The sequence below is a fragment of the Meleagris gallopavo genome, chromosome 30 (assembly GCF_905368555.1).
Source record: "Meleagris gallopavo chromosome 30, MGAL_WU_HG_1.1, whole genome shotgun sequence".
NCBI classification, from domain to species: Eukaryota; Metazoa; Chordata; class Aves; order Galliformes; family Phasianidae; genus Meleagris; species Meleagris gallopavo.
The window spans coordinates 1,963,142-1,987,196 of record NC_139433.1 but is presented as its reverse complement, the minus strand read 5'-3'; the positions used below and the strand labels follow the sequence as shown (position 1 = coordinate 1,987,196).

General features: G+C 58.1%; 2 protein-coding genes across 2 annotated transcripts; one reads left to right on the top strand and one right to left on the bottom strand.

Annotated features, from left to right (window-relative positions):
* Positions 1–1,006: 1,006 nt before the first annotated feature.
* ZBTB7A (zinc finger and BTB domain containing 7A) lies at positions 1,007–18,219 on the top strand. The gene is made up of 3 exons (XM_085211810.1): positions 1,007–1,177; positions 9,924–11,131; positions 13,020–18,219. Exons 2-3 carry the CDS (start codon positions 9,939–9,941, stop codon positions 13,465–13,467), a joined length of 1,641 nt encoding a protein of 546 aa, XP_085067936.1. The 5' UTR covers positions 1,007–1,177; positions 9,924–9,938; the 3' UTR covers positions 13,468–18,219.
* A 2,748-nt stretch (positions 18,220–20,967) lies between these two features.
* LOC146542486 (uncharacterized) lies at positions 20,968–23,077 on the bottom strand. The gene is made up of 3 exons (XM_085211827.1): positions 22,595–23,077; positions 21,966–22,138; positions 20,968–21,885 (listed from the first exon to the last, which is right to left on the bottom strand). The coding sequence occupies exons 1-3, from the start codon at positions 22,853–22,855 to the stop codon at positions 21,660–21,662; spliced, it is 660 nt and encodes a 219-aa protein (XP_085067953.1). The 5' UTR covers positions 22,856–23,077; the 3' UTR covers positions 20,968–21,659.
* Between the last annotated feature and the right edge of the window lie 978 nt (positions 23,078–24,055).

The following is a 24,055-nucleotide window of genomic DNA, read 5'->3' as shown; positions in this document are numbered from 1 at the left end:
TGGGGTTACCCCTGGCAGTGGTGTTTTCCGGAGGTGCTGCATGGGGGAAAATGAAAGCAGTGGGTGCTGGTGCGTGGCAGGGCACGGCTGGGGGGGGGGGGGGGAGGCGGACCCCCCCTCACCCACGTGTGGGGTTGGGCCCCACAGCCTCTCGGTGCTCACACACAGCGCTGCCTCAGTTTCCCCATCTGCGACACAGGGGTGAAGGGTCCCGACCCCCCTCTCATTAAAAGCTCCCACGGGACCCCCCCAGCCGGATGTGGGCACGGGGGTGGGTGGTGAGCACGGAGCCCTCACTGTGCCCCCCACCCCCAGCAGAGGAGCAGAGTGGGATTATTTAAGGGAATAGAAAGGGTGCTGCTCTGCTGGGGGAGGGGGGGTGGAGGGGGAGGGGGAGGGGGCTCTAAGGGAGGGTCAGCCCCTGGCTGGACGTTTCTTCCTTTGGCACACATTTATTTTTAGAGTATGTATATAAAGATTACAGACGTATATGTGACATTTTGATATTTTTTCCTCTATTTCACGCTCTTCTGTTCAGTTTTGCCTCCCCAGGTGACACACCGCGGGGGGGGGGAGGGAGGGGGACACACGGACAGGTGTTTCTGCGGCCGAGCCCGGCGGGCAGCAGGGAGCTGTTAACTCTGGAACCTAATGGTGGACCCCCGAATAACGTGCCGGAGGGGGGAGGGGGGGAGGGTCCCCGCAGGTGCACGTGCGGTTGATCCGCGTTCCCCCCTCACCCCCCCGCCTCGTGGAGACCTCCCCTTCCCGCGTGAGGGGAGAGGACGGAGGGGACGCGGGGACGGGACGGATGGGGGGAGAAAGGCGGCGGAGCGGGGTGACGGGCGGGGGGCGGCTGACGGGGACACGCGGCCACACGCGCAGAACGGGGCGGGTGGTGAGGGAACGGCCCCCCCCCACGCGGGGAGGGGAAGAAGGAAGGGGGGGTGTGGGGGGTCCCCGCCCTCAGCGCGGGGGCGGCGCGGGGGGCGGCGGGGCGGGCGCGGCCCCTTTAAGAGCGGGGCGGCCCCGGCCGGAGCAGGAAGGAGCCGCATACGGGGCCTCGGCGAGCAGCTCCCGCGGGGCGGCCACAGCCTGCTCCGCCCGCACGGCTCGGCCCGGCCCGGCCCGGCTCGGCGCAGCCCCCTCCGCTCCTCGGACAGCGCGGCACGGCCCGGTACGGGGGGGTGCGGGGGGGGTGGGATAGGGGTGCGTGGGGAGGAGGGGGGGTTGGGGTTAAGGGAGGAGGTGTGGGGAAGGGGCGTAAATTGGGGGTGGGGGGGGGAGCTTTGATACCCCCCCCTCCGTTTCCCCCCGGCTCGGGTGCATACGTTGTACTTGGCCGGGCCGTGCTGGGGGGGGGGGGGTCGCGAAGGGGGGGGGAAGGGCCCTGCGGGGTGCGTGTTGGGGAGGGGGTGGGGGTGCGCGGCGCGGGGGCTCCTGGGAGTCGTAGTCTTCGCCGCCCCGCCGGGCCGCAGGTGCAGGGGGCGCTCGGACTACAGCTCCCGGCGTGCGCCCCGCGTGCGGCGAGTGGGAGGCGCGGTGATGGGCGGCGGGCGGAGCCAATCGGGACGCGCCCTCCGCCCCTCGAGCCCCGCCCTACGCCGCCGCCCGGGGCCAATGGCGGGCGCGCGGGGTGCGGGGTGGCGGAGGGCAGCGCGGCGCGGCCCGGGCGGGCGGTGGGGGCTGAGCCGAGCGGGGCCGCGCTTCCTCCTCTCTGCAAACCCCCCCCACTCCGCACCCTCAGGCCCGGCCCAGCGGCGGGGCGGGGGCTCGGGGTGAAGCCGGGCCGCGCTCGAAGCCTCTCGGCTCGGAAGAGGCGGCGGGTGGAGGCCGTAGGGCCGGGGCCTCGCCTCGCCGCCCCCCCCTCCTCCCCCCCCACCACCGCCCGCCCTCCTCCCGGCCTCCATTGGCGCGGCGCAGCCCGGGGAAGGGGTGGGGTCGTGGCGCCCGGCCAAGGCTCCCAGTGGGCCCCGCCGGCCGCGGTGGGAGGGAGGCGGAGGGGAGGGACGGGGGGGCGGTGGGGGCCGCAGGGTGGGGTCCCTCGGGGCCGCCGTGCCGCCCGCCTCCCCGCCGGGTTCCCCCGCTCCGATCCCCGCGCGCCCCAAGGTCGCCGCGGCCCGCCGGGGGGGTTTGGCCGTTAGGCCGCGCCGGCCGGCTTCGGTTTCCTGGGGTTTTTCCATTCGGGTTCCGTCCCCTCCTTCTGCCTCCCTCCGGTGCCCACCTCCCTGCGTTCTGCCCTCGGTTCGTGCGGGGCTGAGGGCCGCCGGCCCGGCTGTGTGCGGGGCTGTGGCTGTGGCTGTGGCTGTGGCTGTGGCTGTGGCTGTGACTGTGACACTGACACTGAGCTGCTGCTGAGGCCTCGATGCTCTGAGCCCACCGCCGGGCCTCGAGGCTGAGCCCGGAGCTCCATCACCCTCATGTAGGGCCGAAGGTTACTGCTGCCTTCTGCAGAAGAAAACCCCGGGCTGGGGGTGCCGGTGGGGCTGCCCGTGCTTTGGATGGAGGAGCTGCTGGGAAAGGCAGCTGGTGCCGGCCGGGCTGCGCGGATCTCCCATCGCTGCCCTCATTCACGTGCTCAGCCTGCGGTCACTGATGCGGTCCTGCTTCCCACGGGGCACGGCTCGGCTCCTTGCAGTTCAGCTTTGCTGCTGCTCTCAGTTTGCTGCTCTCTCTGCTTTTCATCATCCCGACTCTCCGGACCGCAGCTCGTGATACAAGTGCTTTACAGACAGCCGTGCAGGAGGCCTCAGCCCAGAGGGATTTAAAGGGAGGTCGTCCCAGCGTTGCAGAAAGGTTGCTGGTGTCGCTTTTGTTGTTACTTCGTTAAAGGAAACGTTGTTGTTTCTCGAGGTCCTGATGGAGAACTGCACTGTCCGGGCAACCGAGGCTGTTTCTCAGGCAGAGGGATGGGCTGGCCTGAGAATTGTGAGGCTTGCTGGAGATAATGCCTTTCAACCACTCTTCCAAAGCAATAAAGTGAGAGAAATGGAGCGGTTCATTAGACAGGAGCCGTTCTCGTTTAATATTCATTGTGGCCCCTGTTCTGGCTTGTCCTGGGGAGGGAGGCAGCGAGGGGGAGCCCAAACGTGGCTGAGATGGTGGGATTTTTCCACCAAGCCTTCAATGTGTCAGCAGTTCGGGGGGAGTTTGTGGGGCGAGGGCTGAACCCGGTGGTGAGCGAAAGTTGCTCTTCGTTGCCCGCCGCTCTGCTGACTCTCATCCCACCTTTAATTTAATTGTGTTCTTGTCTTTCTGCTCTCCTCGCTGTGTTCTGGCCCTGGGAATGGTGGTCTGTGGCCACACAGGGAATGGGTGCCCGAATTTCCTCACCTCTGCATGAGACAGAGCCGAAATGCTCCGAGCTGTGGCTTTATCTTGATTAAAACTGACACTCGAGGGCTTTTTCCCAGTCTCAGGATGCTGCGTTTATTGAAAGAGAAGACTTCTGTGACAATTAGACACCTACTTGTTATCTGGCTTAGCCAAAGCAATAAACAGCCACTCTTAACTCTGCTCTCCACCAGCCCTAACCTCAAGTGGAAGGGACCGGTTTCAATCTGTAATTAAAACCCTTTTGATGAACTCAATTCAAGGAGAGGTAGCAAGTCGCTGTCTGGGCTGCTCTCCCTGTGCCCCTCTCTGGTTGGGAGCGGGGTGGTTTTATGGCTCCGTTCCATACCTGGGAACGATGGGGACGTGGGGCAGAAGGAAATGGGGTCAGCCGTGCTGCTGCTGAAGCACACGGGGTGTTTGGCTGCTGCTCCTCCAGCTCTGGAGCCGTATCATCTTCCCTCTGTGCGTCGTTTCAGTTTCCCTGCCTGGCTCTCGGGGCAGAGCCTGCGTGCAGCTCTCATGGCACGGCTGCTGTGGGTGCTGGAGGCAGCCCTGAGCTGCGGCTCTGTGCTGCGTGAGGGGCTCAGAAAACCTTTGGTGGGCCGTGGGGGAGGCAGCCGGCTGCGTGTGGAAGGGATTGGCGTCCTCACTTAATGTGACAAGGCGTGAGAAACTGGAAACGGGCGCGAGCTGCCCTGCGCTGCAGGTGGGAGCCAAGGGCACGTTGGTGAGATGCACTGCAGATCCCCGGGCACGGCAGCTTCGCTTCGAGGCCCTCCCCCTTAGAAATGCATGGAGGCGTGCAGTGCTGCTGGGTGCAGCCCCCTGCCAGTGGGCTCACTCACTGCAGCGCCTATAGCAGGACTTCTCCTGCCGTGGGGCTCAGGGCGCAGCTCCCTGCTGGGGCTCCCGCTGCCGAGCAGTTGGGATGTTCACCTGCTGCCCCTCTGCCACCACCTGAAGCCCTCTCCACCTTCACCCCACAGCCACACTGCTGCACTCCACACATCCCGCTGCCAAACTCAAGCTGTGCACTGACGAGCGCTCTTATTTCCCCCCTACAGATTTCCCCATTGGCAAACTGCAAAGCATCGAGTCCATCTCCGGGTTGTTTTATGCCCTGCTTGGTTTGTTTGCTCAATGCCTCCCCAGCACAGAGCTGGGCCGGTGCCGAGCGTGGGCTTGTAGCTACAGGTTGTGGCTCCAGGAGCCTCGTGCCCCAACAGGCAGCCGTGTGTGCATGGTACCAGCGCGGCGTTCCTCCCTCCGAACCCACGCTGCCCTCTCGTGTGCCGAGGGAAGGAGCACAGCGTCGTGGAACACACTGGAACAGGTTGCCCAAGGAGGCTGTGGATGCCCCATCCCTGCAGGCATTCAAGGCCAGGCTGGATGTGGCTCTGGGCAGCCTGGGCTGCTGGTTGACGACCTGCACACAGCAGGGGGTTGGAACTGGATGTGAGCCTTTGCAACCCAGGCCATTCTGTGACTCTATGGCAGGGGGTTGGGGACTGTGAGAATTGCAGCAGTGCAGAGATGCTCTGTTCCACCCCTTTGCATGCCTCATCCCTCAGCAGGGCTTAATGCTGGGGGATGTTTCGGTTCTTTTTTTCGGGGCTGCAGTACTGCCCATGTGTTCTCCAGCACCCCCAGCTTGGTGGGGCTCCTGAGCTCACAGAGAAACCTTCCCCTCCCCGTGTTGCCCAGCACTTCCAGGAGCTGCTGCTTCTTTGGGCAGCATTGAAACTAACTCCGCTTTCGTGTTTTGTTTTATTTTTTCCTCTCTTTGAACACCCAGTGCTGTCAGGTCCTCCTCAGCAGGCTGAGGATCTCTCGAAACCCCTCTGTGGTTTTGCAGGGAGCTGACGTGTTGCTGGATGGCAGCAGCAGAGCTCTGTGGGAGAAAACCCATCGTGTGGGCACGCTCAGCTTTGACTTTTTGAGAGAGTTGGGCTCGGCAGCACAGCAAGCAGCTTGCATTAATGCGGGCTGCGCGGCCTTCCTGACCCTGTAAGCTGTGCTCTGGTGTTTTCAGGCAATGGAAGGCAGTGTGTGTGGGCTGCTCGGGCAGCAGGGAGGACTGGGAGCCGTCTGTGTGCCCACAGGGCCGCAGCCTTCGTGGTTGGGCTGGGGGTGGTGGGTGAGAATGGGCTCAGAGCAGGAGATTACGTGGTTACGTGGGGCTCCAGACCTGCTCTGATGGATGCTGTGTCCCATATCAGTGCAGCATTACAGCAGTGCAGGTGATGGAGGCTTTCAGCACGGAATCCCAGAAGCGTGGCGTGGTTTGGGTTGGAAGAAGGAACCTTAAAGCCCACTCAACCCCGATGCTGGGTGCTGTGAGCACCCCTCGAACCCATTCCTACACTGGCTTTAGTGGAGGCACATTCCTACTGGATTAAATACGGTCTCTGATGACAAAGGAGAAAATTGGCAAGGAGGTCTGGGTGGAGCAACCAGTTGAAGCTAACCTTGCAACATAGGAGAAGCGTTAACATGGCCTGGTTGTGGCTGTCAGTGGTGCAAATGGCTGCGTGCTGTGCAAATGGGGCCTGGTGTGGGGGGGCTGGGCTGGAGCCCCGTGGGCCTGGTGGGACCCGGTGATGGGCAGCAGGCCCCACTGTGTCATGGTGCTCTGGGATGGAGCACCCGCTGCTCCCTGTGCGGTGCCAGCGCCTCACCGCCCTCCGAGCAAAGGGTTCCCCAGTGATATCAGCCCCAAATCTGCTCTTGTTTGGGATCCTAAGAGGTGCTGAGCGATTCCCCCTGCTGAAGCGCTGGGCTGTGCCACGGTGGCTCGGTGCTGCTGTGACTTTCCCCATTCTGGTTCTGCTGCTGTTGTGTTGTGCTGTGGGTTGGGGTGGAGGTGCTGAGTGGGATGGCGGGGCCCCATCCTCCCAGGCACTCATCCTTCCCATGCTCATGTGACAGAAGAACCCTCCTCTGTCCCATCCCTTCTGGGCATCACATGGCAAGTACTTTGATCCTAAAGTTTTGGGGGAGAGCAGGAAGCCTTTTTCTTCCCGTGGCAGCATCTCTTACGGCCTCCTGGAGGACTCCCAGCCTGAGACGCGGCCATGGCAGCGCCCAGCTCCAACCACAGCATGTCACATCCATCTCCCACTGCTCCTTCTGCTGGTTTGGAGCCCGTCCCCGTGCCCTGCTCCGTGCAGGCTGACGTGGGGTTCTGCTGCTCTTCTCCCCGCGGTGAGAGCTGGGAGTGTCGAGTTGTAGAACGATTATACACGGCTCTGTTGGGTTTGCCTGAGGTGCAGGGGTTGCTGAATCACACCCCAAACCTGTCTGTCCGGGAGTGGTGAGGCACTGCGTGTGTCACCTGCACGGCTCAGTGCCGGTGGTCGCACACCCACGGCACCCAAACAAGGTGCACCGTTGGGATTTCTGCATCCCGAGGGGTAGACGCAGCTCCTCCAGGCCCAATTAATGCTCTGCCAAAGATATCGGCCCTCTGAGTGAGCACAGGATGCAGCCGCTCTCTGCAAGGAAATGGCTGACAAGGGGGGGCTGCCCCTGCGCTCAGCCCACGGGGAGCAGCTCCCAGCATTGCACGGGGGGTCCTTCCAACGGGAATGAAAACTCAGCTTCTCTGCTATTCGTGGCCGGGGAGGTTCTCCCGATGCTCACTGAGGCTCTGGGTTCCGTCCCTTTCGCTCAGCACGAAGGTCGTGGCTGGGGGATGCTGCTCCGTGCTGAAGGATCCGTGGGGTTCAGGGGGAGTTCCTCGTGCAGGTGTGGAGCAGGGCTGTGCTGGGGCTTCCCCTGCAGGCAGGAGGGAGAGGCAAACCTCCCCGGCAGGTTGGACCTGGCAGCAGTGAGGGCAGTCCTGGCTGCTTTGCCTACCTGGTGCGGGTGTGAGTTTGAGCCACGGAAATGGAGGCTGTAGCTGGGTGGTGGGGCGCAGCAGCTGGCTTGGTTTTGACATCAGGCCACGGGATGTTGGAGCAGGATGACCCCAAAGCTCTGCTCTGGGTGGGCCTGATGGAAGGGGTACCGTGAGAGCAGGGCTGAGGGGAGGCTGGTTGGCTCTGTGCTGTGCCAGCTCGGATCCACTGTGTGATCTGGGAGCTGATGGAAGCCACCATCACCGTGTTCGGCTCCTGAGACAATCTGTCCATCTGGCAATTAAAACTGCGGTGATGAGACCCCATGGAGAGCCAGAGTGCTGGGGAATGAGGGCAGCCGCCTTCAGAACGGGTCGGGGGGGGTGGGGGGGCGGCAGGGGGTGTCTGGCAGCAGCACACAGGGGCAGATTGTCCGTGCAGAGCCTTGTGTGGGACACTGCTCTGATCTCTGCACATCAATGGCTGTATGATCTCGGTCTGTCACGCGTCTCCTCCTGTGCTCTGCCCCAGACGTGCTGCCCGGGTGGGATAGAAGGGATTTCTTGTTGCAGTACTGAAATAGGGGCATTGAGTCGGGGGGCAGTAAAGGGACAAAAAAAAGCGTCAGCACCCTTTTGCATGATAACCACACGTTTGTTCCTGTCCAAGCACAGGGTCTTCGCCTCAGGAGCACGCATCTGCTTGGCAGGTCCACATAATTTGGATAGTTTGGCTCTAAACTGCCGACAGCACATTCCTGCTCGGGAGCAGCAGAATTTTAATGGCACCGTGGAGGAGCTGCAGCAGCCTTCACCCCCCCGGCGGGCACAGCCCTGCTTTGCTACCCAGCCCCCCTCCCAAGCTCTGTGCTGGGGGCTGCAGGGTGCTCTGCCTGCAGGTCTGGCCTCGTGGCTGTGAGGAGGAGAGGGCAGCCGGGGTGATGGCTCCCAGAGTGTGCATGGAAAGACAAGGGCTCGCATTGTGTGACCTATAATAGGGGTGAGCTGTTCGTAGGGGGGGAAAAATGCTCATTGGTGGTGAGGGAGAGGGTGATATTTGGGCCTTGGGCAGCAAACCGCTGCCTCTTTTTATTTTGTTCTTTAATAGCAACATTATTGTAGTAATTCTCTCCTGGCACACAGCAGCAGTTGGAGGATGCTGTGATTTGTGGTACGGCGTTGTGCCCCATGTGGGTGCACGGCGGCTGCGGAGCTGTTGTTCTGCCATCGTGTTGGGCTCTGGATGCAGCACAGCCCCATCCTTGGGTCGCATCCCTGCTGGGGAGCTTGGAGGAGAGCTCTGGCATTGCTGCACGGCACCTCTTCCCAGCGGCCGTATTTCAGGCTGGCAGTTCCCCATTGGGTTGCACGGGAGGGCGCAGCGCTGGCAGCCAAAGCGCGGCCACTTTGGGGTGAAATGTGGCACCAGAGACACACAGTCTGGGACAGCAGTGCTCTGTGTGGGGCGGAGGGGGAGGAAGGAGCTGCCTGGGGGTGGAGGGCAGGGGCTGGAGCTCCCCGCCATGATTCTGTGCTTGCGAATGGGCTGCTTGTTGGTCACCTCTCCGTGTGTCACCCAATGCTGTTGGACCCTGAGCACCGCCTCACTGTGCCACGTGCCCAACATTGCCTTCAGCTGTGGTGGTTTTTGGTTCTGGAAAGATGGAAGGCCCCGTGTCATGTCACACATCCTCAGGTCATCGTCCCCAGAAAGGGGCAGGGTGGAGTTTATAGTGCTGCCCGGGAGGGGGGTGTGGGCTCCACCCGGCCTGGCTGCGTTGCCCCCTCCCCATCTCAGCCATCGCATCGCTCCGACCGCAGGCGGGCACACAAAGGCTGTGTTGTGTGAGCAGAATGAGCAGCGACTTCCCCTGCCAGCCCTGGGCGGTCGCGTGACCCCACAGCCGTTCCCACACCGTCTCCCCGCTCCTCCCAACCCCCTGCCCAGCACGGGGGTCACCTCCACAGCGCAGCCCCCAGCCCCGCTCCCGTCGTGTCCCCAGTGCTGGCCGCTGCCACCGCAAAGCCCAGATTCTTCTTGGAGGCGGAGGGGACTCCTCTGAAGCCTGCGGTCTGGATGGGAAGGGGTACAGGAGCGCCAGGGGCTCCTCCCGTTGCAGCTCAAAGCCCTGGTGGCTGAGGTTTGGGGTTCCACTGGACCCCTTGTAGCTCTGGGGTCGGGGGACCCCTCCCCAAACTGCCCTCAGCCCCTGGGCGGCTGTTCCCCCTCCAAGCCAACACCTCTCCTTCTGAATAACCCACAAATCGCCGGCCGTGAGTTTGAATCCCACTCCAGAAGCTCCTTTCTCCTTTGGATCAATAAAGTTCTTTAAAAATCACATTTGTGAGGAGCTCCTCAGAAATTTACCAGCAAGCCTGCAGTGTTTGGCCGTGCGTGTTGGGAAGTGAGCTGGGGAGAAGGATTGCACCCATTTTACAGACCAGAGAGTGTGAGACGTTGGGTTGGCAGGGTTGGCTCCTGCTGTTGGGCTGCGATGTGCCTCACCTTGGGGTGATGGAGAGCATCCCTTGGGGAGCAGCGTGCTGCTGGGTGTGCTCTGGGTTCTTCAGCCGTTGGGTGCCGTATGGTGGACACGGTTTAATGGGGAAATGGTGGTGGTGGTTGGACTGAATGACCGTAGATGAGTGGCCGTATTGTTGATGACGCTACGATTCTACAGACGGAGTGGATCCGTTCCTTTGGCCGTCTTGGAGCATCTGTGAGTCATTGCCTTTCTTCTCTCCGCAGCCTTTCGCATCCACGATGGCGGGCGGCGTGGACGGCCCCATAGGGATCCCATTCCCAGATCACAGCAGCGACATCCTCAGCAGTCTGAACGAGCAGAGAAACAACGGGCTGTTGTGCGACGTGGTCATCTTGGTGGAAGGCCAGGAGTTCCCCACCCACCGATCCGTCCTGGCGGCCTGCAGCCAGTACTTTAAGAAGCTCTTCACCTCAGGGTTAGTGGTGGACCAGCAAAACGTGTATGAGATTGACTTTGTGAGCGCCGACGCCTTGTCGGCTCTGCTGGAGTTCGCCTACACCGCGACCCTTACAGTCAGCACTTCCAACGTCAACGACATCCTCAACGCCGCCAAACTGCTGGAGATCCCGGCGGTGAGGGATGTTTGCACGGATCTCCTGGACAGGAAGATTCTGGCCAAAAATGACCAGATGGATATAGTAGATCAAATTGATCAAAGGAACCATCTCAGAGCAAAAGAGTACCTGGAGTTCTTCCAGAGCAACCCCGTCAACGGCCACCAAGGCAGCTTTCCGTGGACCAACCCGGAGTTGAGAGACCTTCAGAGACTCAACTTCCGAGGCCAAGAGGACGAGGAGGAGCCGGACTGCAACGGCTTGGACTTCTATTCACAAGCCTCCCTCAACGAAAGACCAAAGGCGAATGACTGTGATCCCGACAGCAACCCGGCCATGTGGCTGGACAGAGAGGAGGAGGAGGCGGCGGCCGCCCCTGGCTCCTTGTTCTCACCTTCTCAGAACGGACATTACAGCGGCCGAAGCCTGGGCACGCCAGGAGAAGAGGAGGTGGCTCCCGGGGCCGCCCTGGACCAGCAGGACGCCGGTGACTCCCCCAGCTTCGTCCCTACCGGAGCGGAGACGGAGGATGATGCCAGGGATGTGGACGGGTTGGCTGCCAGCGTGCTGCAGCAGGTGATCAGCTCGGTGGGGAGGCAGCAGCTCGGGGACGACGAGCGGAAGGACGACGACGGAGTCGTGGATTATTACTTGAAATACTTTGGCAGTTCGAACGAGAGCGACGTGTATCCGTCCTGGTCCCAAAAGGTGGAGAAGAAGATCAGGGCAAAAGCATTCCAAAAGTGCCCCATCTGTGCTAAAGTGATCCAGGGGGCTGGCAAGCTGCCGCGCCACATCCGCACCCACACCGGCGAGAAGCCCTACGAGTGCAACATCTGCAACGTGCGCTTCACCAGGTAAGGGATGAGCTGCGTGTGCTGTGATGTGACGGTTCCATCCCAACAGGAAGGCGTTTAGAGGCGTCTCCATCTGGTGATGGAAACGCCGGTGGCCTCGCCGGGTGCTTGGGGATGGGTTTGTGCCCACCTGGCTTCAAACAAACCCCACGGCTCCTCGGGCGTCGCTTCCAGCCAGCAACCAACCTGCTGTGGGATCACTGGGTCAAGGGCTGTGGTTGGGGTTCCTCCGGTTAGCCCAGGCCTTCCAGCACGTCCTCTTTCCACTCCTCACGTCCTCCATCGCCCGGCCGAGGGCGGGGGTTCCGTGCTGTGCCAGGAGATGTGTGGGCTGCAAGGAGGAGCAGCCGAATGGCCCAGCCTGCTCCGCTCTGCTCCGCTCTGCTCTGCTCTGCTCTGCTTGCTGCTCACCTCCTCAACGCCCTGGCAGGACAGAGCTGCTTCCCAGCAGTGTGGGCCATTCCCAGCCCTGCAGACATCGTAGGCTGGAGCGGGTGAGTGCAGGACGTGGGGCTGCTCTCTGAGCCTTCCACCTGCCAGCCTTGTCCCCTCTGCACCCTGAGAGCCATGCGGGGCCGCACCCGGGCGGCCAGGGACCCACGTTTGATAGCTGAGGAATGCAGATAATGCCGGGGCGGGATGCCAGCCCTGCAGCACGGCTCACTGCCCTGCCAACCACCACCGCCCTGCCCACGGCGGGGGGGGCTGGGGGCTGCCTGCACTTTGTGTGCCTGCACCCAGGTTCCGGCTGCCACACCTGAGTAGTTCAAGGTCCTCACGTTCCCCCCCTTCCTCCCCACCCTCGGGTTGTGGCCTCCTGGAAGTGCCACGAGGGCTGGCAGAGCGGGGGCTGTGCCATGGGACAGGGTGGAGTTTGATCGGTGGTGGAGGGGTTTGAGGAGCTGATGGCATTGCTGCTGCAATTCTGTGTGCTGCCCTCACCCCTCTGCCTTCCTCTTCTGCCTTCATCCCACTGCCTCACCTTCCTCACCCTTCTGCCCTCCCCTTACTACCTTCCCCATGGTGTCTTTACCCTTCCACTGACTCCCTGCTGCCCACCAGCTCCCAGGAGGCATTGGCTCATTGCAAGCAGAGATGTGGGTGGAAGCCGTGCCCTCCCCCCAGCCTGAACATGGCCATAACACATCGGGGCCCTGCTGCTTTCAAGCTAAAATACGCCCTCCTGCACTGCCCCCAGCTTGTGGGAGGCTGCATTTGGCCACGCGGAGCCCAGTGGGCGCAGTGTGAGGCAGCCAAGCCCGAGATCATCCGGATTTCCCTTCCAGTGTTGCTCTTCTCCCCTCTCCATTCATCCTTCTCTGTCACGCTGCCTGCTGCAAACCCCCCTCCGCCCTTCGTGGCTCAGGGCTGCGCTGGGAGCAGTGAGCCCTGGCATGGGGCAGGGATGGGGGGCGTGGGGGACATGGAGCTGTGCCCGCCGGGTGGGGAGGGATCACCCACAGCTCTGTGCTGATTTTTGCTTGCTTTGCTTCCTGGTTCCTCTGTGCCCGGATGGGGAGGAGCCGCTCTGCTGATCTTTCAGGAAGGGTTTGATCAGAATTCAACTCGGAAAACCGCGTTGTTTGCTCTCAGCCTGGCCCGACTTCCCAGCTCCTTTTGGGAGCCTCATTAGGACCGGCTGCATCCTCGAGGTTTCCATCCTTCCCTCCGTGCCAGGACACCTCCCGGCCCTGCAGAGCCCTCCGGCTCGGGGTGGGAGGGGGGGCTTCATGCCGACCCCCACTTTGCTACGCTGGCACTGCGCTGCTCGCTGCCTGCTTTCCTCTGGGAAGAAGCAAAGTCCTGACCCTGCGACGGTGAGGATGAGGATGAGGAGGAAGGCCGTCCCCATCCCGCTGACCGCCCCGTGTCCTTTCTCTCCACGCAGGCAGGACAAGCTGAAGGTCCACATGCGGAAACACACGGGGGAGAAGCCCTACTTGTGCCAGCAGTGCGGAGCCGCGTTCGCTCACAACTACGACTTGAAGAACCACATGCGTGTGCACACCGGCCTGCGGCCCTACCAGTGCGACAGCTGCTTCAAGACTTTCGTCCGCTCTGACCACTTGCACAGGCACCTTAAAAAGGATGGCTGCAACGGCATCCCGTCCCGGAGGGGCCGACGGCCGCGGGTGAGAGATGCCGGGGGGCTGCCCACCCCCACGGGAAACCCAGAGGATGGAGGATTTCAAGGAGGTGGGGAGAGTCAGGAATCAGAGGACACCGTGCAGGGGAACGGCCAAGAGCAGCACTTTGAGGATAGTTCTACTACCGAAGCGTCGGGATTGAATGTAGCAGGAGGGTCGGCCGAGGGCAGCGCGCCAGGACTCTCCTAAACCAAAAAAAAACAAAACAAAACAACACAAAAAACCAAACCCAACCAACCGACAAACCACCACAAACAACAACAAGAGAGGTGTCACAAAATCTAGTTAGTACTTTTTCCTCCGATTTTCTCTTTTCGAGGTGTTTCTCTCTCCCTTTCCCCTCCCTTCCCTCCACCCCCCCCGCCCTCCTCTCCACCCTCCCCCGTTTTTTTGTTTTGTTTTTTTTTCTTAAAAGGAAAAAAGAAGCAAAAATAGGTCTGTCGACGACGTTCCCAATCTCCCCATGGCAGGCAGGGCTCCCCCAGTGCTGGTGGGACGGGCAGGCGGGGCGGGGATGGAGAGCGCATGGAAAGGAGCTTCCATGTAAAACCCAAAGCTTTATTTTGTGTCCGAATACACGTTAAAAAAAAAAAAAAAAGAAAAAAAAGAAAAAAAGGAAAAAAAAAAAAAAACCAACAAAACAAAATATATATATATATATTATTTCAGAGAGATATCTATTTAAAAAAAAAAAAAAAGAGGAAAAAAAGCAAAAATAGACGTTTTAAAAAAGAAAAAAAAAAAGAAAAAAAAAAAAAAAAAGGCCAAGAGTGGAAAAGGGGCTCTTTGTTGGGGGGGGGGGGGGATGCACACGGTGCCTCGAGGGGCCGGGAAGGAGCAGGCCCACCTTCCCCCCCCCCCCCCCCAGCCCCCCACTCTGCCTGCAGAGCTGTAGGGAGGTGTTGGGGTGCAGCGTGGGGTTGGGGTCGGTTTTGTTTCGGGACGCCCTGCTGCAGCTCCGGGCAGCGTGGAGCCTTGGGATGATGCATTTTGCATGGGGATCTCACGGCGTGCGGCTCCGAACCCCGAGGGCGGCTCTAAGCTCCTTAACCCAAAGTCTGTTCCCATTGTAGCCCTCGTCCCAGCACCCCCCAACCCCCCCCATAGCACCCAGGAACCCTCAGGAATAACGCCCAGCCCGGTGCTGCGGTGCAGCCGGGCTGGGGCTGCCCCTGCCCCATATTTTTAGGCACTCGGTCAGAGCTGCAGTGTTCCCGCACGCCCAGAAAGCACCTAAAAATGGCAGATTCCTTTGAAAAAAGGTTATTTGAGGTCTCCCTTAAAGGGGAAGGAGGGTTTTGGCAGGAGGAGATGGGAGGGGCGAAGGCTGCAGCCGCGGCGGCTTTAAGGCTGTGCAGAGCGGCTCTGCGTCACCCTATGGCCGCTGCTCTGCGCGGCCACTGCAGCCCACTGCCCTTTTGGGGGCACCTTTCTCAGGGATGCAGGCCTGTCCCCAAAGGGACAAAGCCCTGTCCCCTAAGGGTACACAGCTCTGTTTGCAAAGGAGCACAGCTCTGTCCTAACATGGACAAAGCCCTGTCCCCAAAGGGACGCAGCTCTGTCCTCCAAAAGATGCAGCCCCATTCCCAAAGGGATGCAGCCCTGTTCCAAAAGGGACACAGCTCTGTCCCCAAAGGGATGCGACCCTGTCCCCAACAAGATGCAGCCCCATCCCCAAAGGGACACAGCTCTGTTTGAAAAGGGGCACAGTCCTGTCCCCAAAGGGACACAGCTCTGTCCCCAGAAAGGCACAGCTCTGTCTGCAATGGGGTTCAGCTCTGTCCCCAAAGGGACACAATGCTGTCCCCAAAGGGATGCAGCTCTGTCCCCAAAGAGATGATGCCCTTTTCCCAAAAGGACACAGCTCTGTCCTCCAAAAGATTCAGCCCCTTCCCAAAGGGACACAGCCCTGTCCCCAGAAAGACACAGCTCTGCCTGAAGAGAGGCACAGCTCTGTCCCCAGTGGGACAAAGCCCTGTCCCCAAAGGGACACAGATCTGTCTGAAAAGGGACACAGCTCTGTCCTTCAAAAGATGCAGCCCCATTCCCAAGAGGACGCAGCTCTGTCCCCAAAAAGCAGCAGCCCCATCCCCAAAGGGACTCAGCCCTGCCCCCAGAAAGACACAGCTCTGCCTGGGAGGGGACACAGCTCTGTCCCCAGAGACATGCAGCCCTGTCCCCAAAGGGACGATGATGGACGTGGGTGCGCCGTGCGTGCCCCCCCCGTGCAGAGGGCGATAGGAAGGCACCTTTCAGCCATTCACCTGTTTTCTAAATGCACATTTTGAGATGAAAAAAGAGATTTTAGTCCTTTTATTTTGAAAGCACTTTTTAAGATTCTTTTCTTTTTTTTTTTCTTTTTCTTTTTTTGCCTTTTTCTGTTTTTGGTTTTTGGTTTTTTTTTTTTTTTCCCTTTTGGTGTTTGTTTTTACTCTCAAAGCCAGAGCAGGTCGGGCCGAATGTATTTTGGAGAGGGAGTGAGAGGGGAGTGTGTGCTGGGGGAGGGCTGAGTGGTGGGGGGGGTTGGGGAGAGACGGATGTTTATTTAATGCAGAAAAAAAAAGCAATAAAAATATATTAAAAAAAACCATTATTAAAAAAATAATAATAATAATAAAAAAAAACAAAGAAGTCTTAGCACTTTGCGATGGAACGGGTACTTTGAGATCACTTTATCTTAATTTAAACAAAAAAAAAAAGCAAAAGCAAAACATGTTTACAAGTCGAAACCAACTTCTACGGAAAAAAAAAAGATATTATTAAAAAAAATCCTAAATTTATTTTTGTAAGAAAAAAATGTGTATATATATATATATATATATATATTTAAAAGGAAAAAAAAAAAAACCAACGTAGGCAGAATCCGAGTTCTATTTCGTGGAGTAATAAAGGCTGAAAGGTGTCCAATGAGAGGAACGATGCTAATTAGGTTCTGTGACATGCCCTGAAAAACAGACCCCTGGGAGTCATTGCACTTCACCAAACGGAAGCTTGAATTTTAGGCAGGAATCGTGGGTTTTGTTTCATTTTTGTGTATCGTTCATTTATCCTCCCCCCCGCCCCCCCCCCCCAAGCCACCCCCCTTCTTTTTTCTTTTTTTTATTTTTATTATTATTGTTATTATTATTATCTTTTTTTTTTCTTTTTTTTCTTTTTTTTTCTGTTATTTCTTCTTCAATGTTCCATAGCCAGTGCTGGTCCAGACATGCATCCCCCATCGCCCCCATTCTTGTGCCCATGGGCCCGGTGCTGTGGGACTGGAACCAGAGGCCTGGCGTCACTGGGACCAGTGCTGTGATCCTGCTCCTGTGGGCCCGGCACCATTGGGCCCAGAACCACGAACCCATTGCCATCAGGCCCGGTGCTGTAGGCCCAGTATTTTGGGCCTGGTGCCATTGGGCCCAGCACTTACGCCCAGTGCCATTGGGCCTGGAGCCATCAACCTCTGGGCCCAGTGCTGTAGGCCCGGTATCACCAGACCAGTGCTGTGGTGCTGTAGGCCCAGTATTTTGGGCCTGGTTCCATAGGCCTCAGTGCCGCTGGGCCTGCTCTCATGGGCCTGGTGCCATTGGGCCTGGCCCTGTAGGCCCAGTGCTGTAGGCCTCTGGGCCTGGTCCTGTGGGCCCAGTGCTGTTGGCTCCGGTGCTGTAGGCCCAACACTGCTGAGCCCAGTACTTTGGGCCTGATCTGGGCCCAGTGCTGTTGTGTTTGAAACCATTGGCCCGGTACCACCAGGACCAGCACTGTGGGCCTGGCTCTATTGGGCTCAGTGCTGCAGGCCCGGTACTGTTGGGCCTGTGGTGCCATTAGGCCTCTGGGCCGGGTCCTCTGGGCCCAGTGCCGTTTGGCCTGGTACCACTGGCCCGGCACCATTGACCCAATGCCGTGCTGCAGGCTGCAGCCTTTGGCCCCATTGCTGCCCCAGGCCCAGCAGCACACAGCCATGGCGGGGGCTGCCAGCCCTATCTCTGCTCAAGGGCCACGTCTGGTGCAGCAGATAACAAACCCCCCCCGCCCCCCCAAACCCAGCGCCCTGCGTGGTGCGGGGTCCCCCCCCTCACCTCCCCCCCCTGTCCCCACGATGGCAGCGAGTGCCTTGGCTGGACGTCCCCGCAAAGGGACGGGGACGCAGGGCCGACCCTCTGCTCAGTGCTGGCATATGCAAAAACTCGCGCGGACGTGTAAATAGAGTTACTTGAGGTTCTTCTTGTAATCGAGTCGTGGTATCTCTTTTCTAGTTTGTGTCACTGCTCCTCTTTGTCCCCCACCTCTCCTCGGCCCCAAAGGAACGTTGCGACGCTTTGCGTTTTCTCCCTCCGCCACTCGGGAAGCAAACCCCCAACGCCCTCCTCCCCCTCCCCCGAAGGCAAAAAGGAGGAAAACAAAACAAAACAAAACAAAAAAAGGAGAACATGATAAAAAAAACGAACAGAGAGAGGTTGTGTGTATTTGTGTGTGTGTGTGTGTGTGTGTGTGTGTTAGACTCAGGATGCCCCACGGATGGAGCGCCGGACACTACGCCGACCGCGCCGCCGGACGGACGCACCGTTTGCTGGCAACACTTTAGCACAAGTTGGAAGTTTGCACTAAAATAAAAACAGAGAAAATAAAGAAAAAAGAAAAAAGAAAAAAAAAAAAAGAGGGAGAAAAGTAAATAAACGGGAAGGAGAGGAAGAAAAATGAGAAGGAAAATCGAGAAAGAGATGAGGAAATGGATGAGAAAGAAATGAGTAAAAAGATTAAAAGGTTAGGGAAAAATAAGTGGAAAATAAATAAGCAAAAGGAAAGCAAAAATGAGAAAAAAGGAAGGAAAATGAAAATTAGAGAAAAATAAGAATGGATGTAAGATTTAAAAATTAGGGAAAAATAAAAAAGTTAGAAAAAATTAGAAAGTAAAATAGAAAAAAATAAGGATTAAAAAAATGAATGAGGAAAAAAAAAGGAAAATAGAAAGTAAAATAGAAAAAAATAAGGAAGGATAAAAAAAAAATGAATAAGGGGAAAAAAAAAAAGGACAAATGAGAAAAGGAAAAAAGGCTGCAGAGGTTGGAGGCACTGCTGCTCCCACTGAGCTGCGCTGTGATAAAGTGTTGCCAAAGAGACGGAAATTGATGAGAAATGAATTGAGTGGAGGGAGGGGAGGGGGGGGGCTATAAAAAAATACAACAGAAACGGGAGGAAAAATGGATTTCTGCCCGTTTTGGTACAAAGAGGGGAAAAACGGCGACCCCGAATGCCCCCCCATGGTGGTTTTTTTTTTGGGGGGGGGTCTTTTAGGGCTCATTTCCCCCTCCCCTCCCCCCCCCCCCCCGCCCCAAAGCTCCTATTTAAAATAGAAGAAATAAAACACATCTATATATATATATATATATATATAATCTATTTATATTTTCGATTTACGATGGAAAAAAAAAAAGACAAAGTTTTATTTAAGAGAGGAACTCTTTGTAAAAGGCGGGGGGGGGGTGACCCCAACCCCCCCCCCCCAAAAAAGGAACCCCATATATATATATATACACACACAGAGAGCAAAGAAATGGATTTATTTTGGGTTTGTGGTGACGGGGGGGGGCTGCAATTTGGGGGGGGGGGTCTTTGGGGGTTCGTTTCTCCGGCGCCTTTATGGATCTCTCTCTGATCTCGGAGCGAAGGAAGAGTTTTCCGGGCGGTTTTTAATGTTATATATATATATATTAAAAAAAAAAGAGAAAAAAAAAAACAAAAAAAAAGGAAATAATTAAAATTAAAGAAATGACTTTTTGTGGTAATGGGGGCGGCGAGAGGCGGGGGAGGGGGGCGCGGGGGGGGCAAGAAAAGCACAGCAAAGACATTCCATAGATTGTACCTTTGATAGCTCTTTATAAAAGCGTGGGGGGGGGGAGAAAAAGATTAAATAAAAGATGAAATCATTAAAAAATGCATTTTGTTCTTCTTGGGGGGGGGAGGGGGGGAAATAGGGGGGTCGCCCCCCATATCAGTGCCTCATTGGGGGCGGGGGTCGCTTTGCAAAACCCCGTTGTAAAGCAATGGGAAAACGCCATTGTAAAGCAGTGGCCAAAGCCCACGTGGAGCAAAACCCCGCATGGAAGAAAGACCCCAAGTGGGGGAAAAACCCCATTGCAAACCTATGGCAGAACCCAACGTGGAGGAAAACCCCATTAGAAACCAATGGCCAACCCCACTGCAAGCCAGTGGTGGAACCCCATATGGAGCAAAACCCCATATGGAGCAAAACCCCACATGGAGCAAAACCCCACATGGAGCAGAACCCCACATGGAGCAGAACCCCATATGGAGCAAAACCCCACATGGAGCAAAACCCCATATAGAGCAAAACCCCATATGGAGCAAAACCCCATAGGGAGCAAGACCCCACATGGAGCAAAACCCCATATAGAGCAAAACCCCATATGGAGCAAAACCCCATATGGAGCAAAACCCCACATGGAGCAAAACCCCATATGGAGCAAAACCCTACATGGAGCAAAATCCCATATGGAGCAAAACCCCACATGGAGCAAAACCCCATATAGAGCAAAACCCCATATAGAGCAAAACCCCAGTGCAAACCAATGACAAATCCCCATACAAAGCAAAACCCCAAAAGAAGAAAAAAACCCATACGGAGAAAATCCCACTGCGAGCCAAAGGCCAAACCCCACACACAGCAAAACCCCACTGCAAACCAATGACGGAACCCCACTGCAAACTTATGGTCAAACCCCAAGTGGAGCAAAACCCCAAATGATGGAAAAACCCCACATGGAGCAAAATCCCATTACAAACCAATGGCCAAACCCCGTTGCAAATCAGTGACCAAACACCATATAAAGCAAAGCCCCAAATGAAGGAAAAACCCCATACAGAGCAAAATCCCATTGCAAACCAATGGCCAAACCCCATATAAACCAAAACCCCAAATCCCATTGCGAACCAATGACAAAACACCATATAAAGCAAAACCCCAAAAGAAGGAAAAACCCCATACAGAGCAAAACCCCGTTGCGGCCCAATGGTGAAACCCCACGTGGAACAAAACCCCATTGCAAACCAATGGCCAAACCCCCATACAAACCAATGACAAAACCCCATTGCGACCCAATGGTGAAACCCCACGTGGAGCAAAACCCCATACGGAACAAAACCCCGTACAAACCAGTGGCCAAACCCCACATGGCCCCAGACCCCGATGGGCTCTGCCTGCCCTCCCACCAACCAATAGCGAAGTGCTAATAGGGTCTCCCCCCCCCGGAATCCCCCCACGCCCCCCAGGACCCCCTTGGCCGCCTTAGTGCCGATTTGGCGGCTCGACCCCATTAATCCCACAGCCGAGGTGCAGCGTGGGGCCCTAATCCCATTTTTTGGCCCAGATTCGGAGCCAACCCCACAGATGGCCACGTTAAGGACCCCTGGCTGTGGGGCTGGGGGCTGTGGGACCACCAAAGGGCTGCGATGGGGGGAAAATGATCAACAATTGGGATCGGGATTGAACCACACCATTATGAGGGCCGACCCCAAACTCCCACCCCCATCCCAGCCCTATGGGGTCCCTCTGGAGCCCCCCACCCCACACGGAGGGCGTCACCAACGTGAAGAGCTTAATTTGTGTCATAAGCTTCCTAGTGCTCGGGGCCGCGATGAGCTTTGGGGTTTTATCTCCCGGGATTAAGCGGGCAAGTCGTCTTTCTTAGCGAGACGCCCTAATGCCACTTAACACCTGGGATCCCCGATTTTCATTAGGGGCGTCAGGGACAATTAACAGAGAAAAACTAATAAATAGGGCAGGGTCCTCCTGAAGCTTAATCAGCAAATGCGGCCGCTGTGGGGTTTAAGTCCCATATGTGCTCGGGGTGGCTGGTCCCATAGGGGGCCGCTGTGGGGCACCGTGTTCACCCCCCAGCAACCGTGGGTGTGGGGTGGGTTGGGTTCTGTCCGGCTGTAGGGTTGGAGACTCAGTGGGGGGGGGCAGGGTGGACCCTGGGGGTGTGGGGACATGGGGATGTGGGGTGGGGGGATATAGGGATGTATGGGTGTGGGGTAGGGGGATATAGGGACATGGGGATGTGGGGACATGGGGATGCGGGGATGTTGGGAATGTGGGGAGATTGGAAACATGAGGACGTGGGGATGAGGGAATATGGACAGGAACGTGGGGATGTGGGGATGTAGGGATATGGGAGCTTGGGAATGTGGGGATATGGGGTTGTAGGGGTGTGGATGGGAACATGGGAATAAAGGGGTATGGTTTCGGTGCTGCAGAGGGACGCCCTCCCCAGGCTCTGGCACATCGGGTTTTGCTGGCAGTGGGGTCCACGGGGACGGAGCCTCTCATTGAGCCACCCCTGCGTTGCGGGGTCCACATCCAGAACCCAAGAATGGGGCTACAGGAACGGGGGCCGGGGAGCGGGGAAGAGAGGGGCGAGGATTCGGGGCCCCGGCGGCCGCCCCCAAACCCACCGCCCACGGTGGGGGCCGGGGGGCAGAGCGAGCGGGGGCGGCACCGGGGGGCACAGAGGGGGTCCGGAGGGCGGCGGGGGGCAGCAGGGGCAGCAGCAGCCGAGGCCGTAGAGGGCGTAGGGGTGGCAGTAGCCGATGTTCACCGCCATCCTGGGGGGGGGAAGCAGAGCACAGGGTCAGCCCTCGGCCCCCAAACGATGCCCCGCGCACCCCCGGCCCCCACCACTCACCTACGGATGCGCCTCCGTGCCCGGCGGCGGTGATAATCCCCTTTGGAGAAGTCCTCCAGGTTGGCGGGGTGGATGGCCCAGAAGTGGCCTTTGCCGTTGTCGCTGCGGCCGGCTTTAACGAAGCACTCGTTAAGGGACAGGTTGTGGCGGACGCTGTTCCGCCAGCTCTTCTCCTGCATTGGGGATGCGGTGTCAGAACCCCCCGGAGACCCCACGGCCCACATCGAGCAAAACCCATAGAGCCCATACGGAGCAAAACCTCCACGGTGTGGAGCTGGCACCGAACCGCGGCGTCGTGTGGGACCAGGAGGAGCGGAGCCAGCAGTTGGGTGGGACCAGAGCAAACGGAGGCAGCGGCTGGGACCGAAGGGCGCCCGTGGGTCGGGACCAGAATGAACGGAGCCAGCGGTTGGTGGGGACCAAAATTAATGGAGACACCAACTGGGACTGAAGGGCGTCCATCAGTTGGGATCGGAATGGACGGATCCACCAGCTGGGACCTGAGCACAGCCCTGAACCGGCGCTCGCGTCTGTGTCAGACGGATCCAGCGGACGCGCGGTGAGTCCGTCCCACCCCCACCGCGGCACTCGGAGCCCAAGGAGCCCCCCCAGCCCCCCTCCCCGCCCACCTTGTTCTTGAAGTAGGGGTACTTATCCATGATCCACTGGTAGATATCAGAGAGCAGCAGCTTCTTCTCCGGGGACGAAAGGATGGCGGTGGAGATGAGCGCGATGTAGGACTGTGCTGGTTTGTCCCCGGGCTGGGCTGCGGGGCCGGGGGGGGACGTGGGGGTGCTGCTGGGGGGCGGGGGGGACCCCGCACTGCCCCGCGCTGCTAGGAGGTACTCGATGGTGAAGGGGGTCCGTGCTGCAGGCGCTGCATCCCCCATAGCCCCCGTAGCCCCACACCAACGCCGCCGGGCGAGGGCTCCGGCCCGATAATTAGTGCAGATTACAAGGTTTGCTAATTGTGTTTTCACAAACGGGCTGCCTTTGCAAAGCGGGCTGTTTATCTGGCAAAGCCCCGGGTTTAGCGGGATTTGGGCCTTTAAGCCTCATAAATAAAATGATTAATCCGCTGGAGGTGGAGGAATTTGGAGTGGCACCGGGGATGGGGGGGGGGGGGGGCGGGGGTCTCCGTGGGGGGGGGCTGTGGCACAACACCTCCATCCCACCCAGCACCGCTATGGGAGAAGAGGAAACCCAAGGAGAGGTTAAATGTAAATCTTTCTTTTTATTTTAACAAACACTATAATTTCGAACTTTGAAGAACGTGTACTGAGGGAAAGAAAAATAATTTTCCTTTTTTTTTTTTTTTTTTTCTCTTTTTTTTTTTCTCTCTCTCTCTTCTCTTTACAAAAAAAAAAAAAAAAAAAAAAGAAAAAAGAAAAAAAGAACGGAACAGGATATAAAGAAAACAAAACATATGTACAGGAGGAGCTGCCAACGCAAACAGAACAGCAGTAACAGAGCGCGACGTTTCCAACCAGCAGCTCTGAGCCTGGAAGATTTAAAAGCAATTAAATTAGGATACAAACATCAGAAAGAAGGGGGGAATCTGCGGCGCCGCCCAGCCGCCCTCCTGCCATCCATCCCCTCCTGCCATCCCCTCTACTCCGGGGGGTGTCATCCCCCCCCCCCCCCCCTCCCATCTCCCCCCCCATGGATGCTGTGGGGTGAAGGGCTGGGGGCGAAGAGCGGCGGTCGGGTTGTGGACGGGGTGGAGGGTTTGAAAGAAACCTGAATTGGTAACCGAGGTAGAGTTGGTGAGAACTGAGATTCCCCACCTGGCATTTCTGGAAGGCCCCCGCCGCCCCCCCGCCGCCCACTGCGCCTTCTCTCAACGGGAAGGGGACGCGCAGCCCTTTGAGTCTTCAAAAACACCAAGTTATTGCACTTCAAAAAGACAACAGGTTCGTGGTGCGAGCCCCCCCTCCTCCCCCCCTCCCCCCAACCCGCCCCCCCAACCATCCCATCCCCCCCCACCCCACCCCCGATGGCTTCTGCTCAACTAAACGGGGTCACTACGCACGATGCCTACGTTACCTTGGGGTCGGGATGAAGGATGCAGGACGTGTCCTGGGACACGA

Coding starts and splice junctions, on each gene's coding strand:
- ZBTB7A (XM_085211810.1), top strand. CDS start 9,939: ATGGCGGGCGGCGTGGACGGCCCCATAGGGATCCCATTCCCAGATCAC. Junction 11,132..13,019: donor TGCAACGTGCGCTTCACCAG/GTAAGGGATGAG, acceptor CTCTCCACGCAG/GCAGGACAAGCTGAAGGTCC.
- LOC146542486 (XM_085211827.1), bottom strand. CDS start 22,855: ATGGGGGATGCAGCGCCTGCAGCACGGACCCCCTTCACCATCGAGTAC. Junction 22,139..22,594: donor ACCCCTACTTCAAGAACAAG/GTGGGCGGGGAG, acceptor TCCCCAATGCAG/GAGAAGAGCTGGCGGAACAG. Junction 21,886..21,965: donor GCACGGAGGCGCATCCGTAG/GTGAGTGGTGGG, acceptor TCCCCCCCCCAG/GATGGCGGTGAACATCGGCT.